Source organism: Neophocaena asiaeorientalis, unplaced genomic scaffold, assembly GCF_003031525.2.
Source record: "Neophocaena asiaeorientalis asiaeorientalis breed wild unplaced genomic scaffold, Neophocaena_asiaeorientalis_V1.1 scaffold461, whole genome shotgun sequence".
Taxonomy (NCBI): domain Eukaryota; kingdom Metazoa; phylum Chordata; class Mammalia; order Artiodactyla; family Phocoenidae; genus Neophocaena; species Neophocaena asiaeorientalis.
Genome location: NW_020173230.1, coordinates 2317345 through 2323081, shown reverse-complemented (window position 1 = coordinate 2323081; position 5737 = coordinate 2317345). Strand labels below are relative to the sequence as shown.

At 58.3% G+C, this 5737-nt stretch overlaps 1 protein-coding gene across 1 annotated transcript in view; it reads left to right on the top strand.

Annotated features, from left to right (window-relative positions):
* GPC2 (glypican 2) overlaps window positions 1-5737 on the top strand; it is a 22672-nt gene that overhangs the window by 14826 nt on the left and 2109 nt on the right. Inside the window, exons 4-9 of the mRNA XM_024745274.1 lie at window positions 1702-1900; window positions 2562-2720; window positions 3043-3365; window positions 4192-4272; window positions 5006-5168; window positions 5419-5632. Of these exons, the coding sequence (XP_024601042.1) occupies window positions 1735-1900; window positions 2562-2720; window positions 3043-3365; window positions 4192-4272; window positions 5006-5168; window positions 5419-5632 (1106 nt within the window). The 5' untranslated portion in view covers window positions 1702-1734. The remainder of the gene's footprint in view (window positions 1-1701; window positions 1901-2561; window positions 2721-3042; window positions 3366-4191; window positions 4273-5005; window positions 5169-5418; window positions 5633-5737) is intronic.

The window sequence follows — 5737 nt, the reverse complement described above, 5'->3', positions numbered from 1 at the left end:
GGTTCGTGCCCCGGTCCCGGAAGATCCCACATGCAGCGGAGCGGCTGGGCCTGTGAGCCATGGCCGCTGAGCCTGCGCGTCCGGAGCCTGTGCTCCGCAACGGGAGAGGCCACAACAGTGAGAGGCCCGCGTACCGCTGAAAAAAAAAAGGAGACAGTCCCGACCTGAGGCATCAGGGCGTTAAAGACACCATGGCCCCAACGCCGACCTCCGGTTTGGGGTCACTCCCCAAAGCACCGAGGAAGGCACACACCAGGGCAGCTTAAAACACACTCCTCTCCCCTGGATTCGGAGTTAACTGCCAGTGAAAGAAAACCAGCTCACAGGGTGCAAACGAGAAACAAGAACCGCCCCCCCCCACCCCCACAGAAGCACCTAGACTTCCATTTCTGAAAGGCTAGAACGGGACTCCTCAAGGACCCGGCTGCGACGCGCTTAACGATTTGGGGCTAGAGGCGCCATCAGAACCAAGCCGGAAACGCTGAAGGAGTCACGGAAAGCTCGCATTCTCCATTTTTCCAGAAGAGGGGATCTCTACTCAACGCTGGGCTACGCTATTTGGGCGGAGGAGCCGTCTAACCACTCAGGAGAGCGACTATCAGCCTTTGGGTCTGGGATTCCTGGCCACTCTGGAGGAGGGTATGGAAAAGGGAGAGTCCTCTCTCAGGGCCAGAGTGTGGGGGAAGGCGACCGCCTGGGTCAAAGGGGAGCCTCACTGTCTGAACGCAGAACAGCGACTTCTGGCCGAGCAGCGTTGAGGAAAAGTCACCACCGCGGGTCCCTTGGGTCTCTGTGGTCACCCTCCCCCACCAGCCCCACAGTCCGGCACGGGCGCCCGCCGCTTCCCTTCTGGGTGGCAGAAGACTCCAGAAAAACGCGGGAAGGCGCGGGGTGTGCGGTGCGCAGGCGCGAGCCCAACGGCTCGTCTCAGGGCGGGCAAATTGTCGCGAGGCTTGGGCGTGTGCGAGCTCGTGCTCACCACGTTCCAGTCACAGCGCTCCGGCAGCCTCGTGCGGCCACGAGCTCTCCAGCGTGTCGCCGTGTCACGTGGGCTCCGGCGCGCTGGCCACCTGCTTTAACTCGGCTCCTGGGCGTGTGCGAGCTCGTGCTCACCACGTTCCAGTCACAGCGCTCCGGCAGCCTCGTGCGGCCACGAGCTCTCCAGCGTGTCGCCGTGTCACGTGGGCTCCGGCGCGCTGGCCACCTGCTTTAACTCGGCTCCTCCCGGCCCCGCCCCAGCCCCCATCCTCTGCCCCCAAGTTCCCCCTCCATTGGCCGGGTTTCACACTGCACTAGTAAGAGCTCCTTTAATCTGGCTTCTCAACTGCCACACGCTGGGTTCCACCCGGGCCCCGCCTTGCGAACCAAATAGCCACGCCTCCGAGGAAGGCCACGCCCTTCCCCCAGCCTCCTTAGTCCTGCCGAGTCCCGCCCCACTGCCGAGCTTCCCCAGTACATTGGCTTAATTTCTCCCTTGACCCCGCCCCTGAGTCCGGCTCCTTACCATCATTGGCCGGGCCCCGCCCCGGGCCCCGCCTCCTGTCCGGCTCCCGCTCCCATTGTCTCGGCAGATGCCGCCTAGTCCAGCGATCGTGCTCCGTGTTCAGTATTCGGAGGTCGCGCTCTTTCTCTGGCCGGCGGGGCGATCCCGCGGCAGAGAACCGGCTTCCTGAGTTCGGGCGGCTCTTCTTTCCTTCTTAGGACCCACTTTGCCGTCCCAAGGTGGCAGCAGCTATGTACGCGCTGCGATCTCTTCTGCTTCTGCTGTTGCCTCTGTGTCCCGGTCCTGGTCCTGGACCCGGTATCGAGGCAAAGGTCACCCGGAGTTGCACTGAGACCCGGCAGATCCTGGGGGCCCGGGGATATAGCTTAAGCCTACTCCCTCCCGCCCTGATCTCAGGTGAGGAGAAAAAGGAAGACTAGAGAATTGGGGGCGAGGGAGGGGGCGGGGGCCGGTCCCCCCATCTCACAATAACTCTCTTCCCTTTCAGAGTGGCCGTTATAATAATCTTTTCGTCTCATAGTAATAATGTCTCTTCTCCTCCGGAACTTCTTTACCAGGATCACAATAATACTCCTGTTCAGATAATAGCTCTCTACTCCACCCCCACCCCAGGAATCCCTTTCTAGTAATTAGCACCCGCCTCTGTGTTTCTTTATTCACAGCCCAATTTGTTCCCCTCGCTATTTCCATGAGCCCTTTCTATGACAATACTTTCTTTCTTACCAGGTAATCCCACCCCTCCAAATCCCATTCTTCCCATTGAAGCCATCGTGTAAGTCCTTAGAGGCCTGGGGTGTGCGATGTTAGGCAGGCTACCTAGGACCCTCTGATCACTAAATCGGCCCATCTTTATTTGATCCTACGGCTAGTGCCAGTGGACTTGGGATGGGTGAGGGGACAATAAGAAGGGGGTAGAGCCAGGTGGGAATGAGGTGGCAGACAATAGAAAAGAAACCAGACAGTTCGAAGAGAAAGGATGGCCCCCAGAGATCAGCAGGAGAAGCAAGGAGTTTCACGACATGACTTCCCACCATTCCTTCGTGTCTCCTCTGTCCAGGTGAGCACCTCCGGATCTGTCCCCAGGAGTACACTTGCTGTTCCAGTGAGATAGAGCAGAAGCTGACCTGGGAGGCTGAGGCCACCTTCCGAGGCCTGGTGGAAGAGAGCGGTTCCTTCTTGGTTCACACACTGGCTGCCCGGCACAGAAGATTTGATGGTGAGGACCTGGCGTCCCCAAACCTGGCCTCGCACCTCCTCTCTGTGCTCATGACCCGAGCAAGCATCCCGTCCCTGCTCCTGACTCTATCCCTAAGGCACTCCGGCCCTGGCTTAGCCCCCGCATCCCCACCCTAGGCTCTCTCAAGGTCCTGCCCTCCACCCCCAGCCCCAATTTGCCCAGACCTCTAAGAGTTGCTTAATTTCTGACTCACTTTTCTTTTCTCTCCCCATGCCCATCTCTTCCTGCCTCTGCCCTTTCACTTTTCCATCCTTCTCTGGCCTTACCCCACTTCACACCCCTTTCTCTGCACTTGCCACAGAGGTTTTTCGGGAGATGCTCTCATCAGCCGATCACTCCCTGTCCCTGCTCTTCCACCGCTCCTTCGGCCGCCTGTATGCCCAGCACACCCCCTTGTTCAGTGGCCTGTTCTCTCGGCTACGGGACTACTATGAGAGGTCCGGTGAGGGGTTAGATGATGCCTTGGTGGATTTCTGGGCTCAGCTCCTGGAGAAAATGTTCCCCCTGCTGCACCCACAGTACATCTTCTCCCCTGACTACCTGTTCTGCCTCACGCGCCTGGCCTCTTCTGCTGATGACTCTCTGAAGCCTTTTGGGGACTCACCCCGCCGCCTCCGCCTGCAGGTGAGGGGCCCCAAGGCCTGAGTTTCAGCCACCTTTGACCTAGTGACCTCTGAAGTATGTACTACTCACCTCCAGCCCAATGACCCCCCTTTCCATGCCCCAGTCACCCCTGACCTGGTGATCCCTCTATCCTGCATGGCAGCCATGTCTGACCTGGTGACCCCTATCTTGAGCCTCAGTCACCTCTGCCTGACCCAGTGCTCCTTGGTCTCCTTTAATTGGATGGCCCCCCTTTCTGTGTCCTAGTTTACACAAGTTGCTGACCCACTCACCTGCTCTTGCCTCCCCCCACCCCACCTTTCTGCCAACTCCTCCCTAATCCCAATACCTTGGCTTCCTCTGGTTCAACTAACTGTGAATTAGACACTTAATATTTAAGAAGGATTTTTCATTTATAGTCTCTCATTTAATTATCATCATAACTCTAGGAGGTAGATATTAGCATTCCTATTTTACAGATGAGGAAACTGAACTTCCCAGAGGTTAAGGTCTCACAACCAATATGTGGTAGAGCTATGTTTCACACCCAGGTCTCCTGGCTTCGGGTTCAGTGTTTGTTCTGATACAAGCCCCTCTATCTCCAAGCCCTGTAAAATGTAATCCCTCCACCTCTTCCCAAGCCCAGTTCCCCTGGGTCCTTCTAGACTGTGATTCCTTTGATCCTCTTGAACCTGCCTCCCAGGACCACCTGACACTCTTAACCACCCCAAGATAACCCTACAAACCTCACCCCCCTGCTCATCCCCTTGGTGCAGTCTCTTGGTCCCAGTGTTGACTGACCCTCAACAGTCCTGTGGTTTTTCTCACCTTCTTTCACCTCCCCCAGATAACCCGGGCCCTGGTGGCTGCCCGGGCCTTTATCCAGGGCCTGGAGACCGGAAGAGATGTGGTCAGCGAAACGCTTAAGGTTAGAGGGAGCCTGAGTATGGGCAGGGCCCAGGGAGGGAGACAAGAAGCAGGAGAGGTCCCATGAAGAAGAGTCCGGTGCCAGCTGGCAGGAGAGGCCTGGGGCCTTCCCATATCAGCCTCGAAGCCCTGGCATCCCAGGGTAAATCAGGAAGGCTGGAGTCTCCCTTGTGTCATGACCCATGATCTCCTCCCACCTCTGACCCTCTGATGACTCTTACCCCCTGCCAGCCTCTACGGGCCTGCTCATCTCCATAGCATCTCTGAGATTGGAGTACTGGCCCTCCTGGTTTTCTCCAGGACCACTCAGTGGCTCCCTCTTCCCTGCTACTGGAGGCCAGGTTCCTGGCCTGGCCTTCAAGGCCCTCTCTCTACTGCTCATTCTCTCCCTGACCACCCAGCCTTACTTCCTGCATCCTCATACTCCTCTGTCCCCAACCATGATGGGCTCACTCTTGGCCTTGAACCTCTTCTCAGATCCCTCACCGCCCCATCTCTCCCAAGAAGCCGCATCTGCAGCCTGGCCCCTAGGGGCCTCTCTCCTCTGGTCTGTGGCAGTCCTGGGGTCACTCTTGCTGCCACACGGGGGCATCAGTCCTAGATGTTCACATCCAGCTCTACACTGAGAGCCTGGGAAAGGTGGGGTGGGGTATTTGACTTCTTTCTGTGCCCAGCACCAGGCTTGGCTGAGGGCAGCCAACCGTGGATGACACAGGCCTGCTCTCTGCTCCCAGATGCCGCTGTCCGAAGGCTGCAAGCGGGCTGTGATGCGTCTGACAGGCTGCCCCCTTTGTCGGGGGGTCCCCTCGCTGCCACCCTGCCGGGGCTTCTGCCTCAACGTGGCCCACGGCTGTATCAGCAGCCAGGGACTGGATCCTGACTGGGGGGCCTATCTGGGTGAGGGGATTCAGGAAAGCCTGGGAGGGCTGTCTGTGTGGGGGTGGGCAGGGTGGACCAGGGAGGGAGTGTTAAGCGGTACTGAGGGGAGAGGATGAGGAGCGGCTCTTCTCATGTCAGTTTCCCCCATCTAAGACCTGCTGCTTCCCTCCAAGGCCGGGGTCAGGATTTGCGGGAACATCCTACTTCAGTGAGTATCTCCCTGGATGTCCCCTCATTTCACCCTTTCTCTTTCTTTCCCTCTTTCAAGATGGTCTCCTGTTCCTGGCCGAGAAGATCCAGGGCCCCTTTTCCTTTGAGCTAGCAGCACAGTCCATCGGGGTGAAGATCGCGGAGGGTTTGATGCATCTGCAGGAAAACAGCGTGGGGCTGTCAGCCCAGGTACAGGGGCCACGAGAAGAGTGGGAGTTGGCGGGAGACCGGAGAGAGAAGGGTGGAGGGGGAGGCCCCGGGCTGGGGGTACAGTGCGGGGTGTCAGTGAGACACTGTAGGGCCTCTGGATAAACTGGGGTGTCGGGGGCGATTGGAGTATTGGAGTGTAGTTTTTACCGCGGGACGACTGTCTGTGG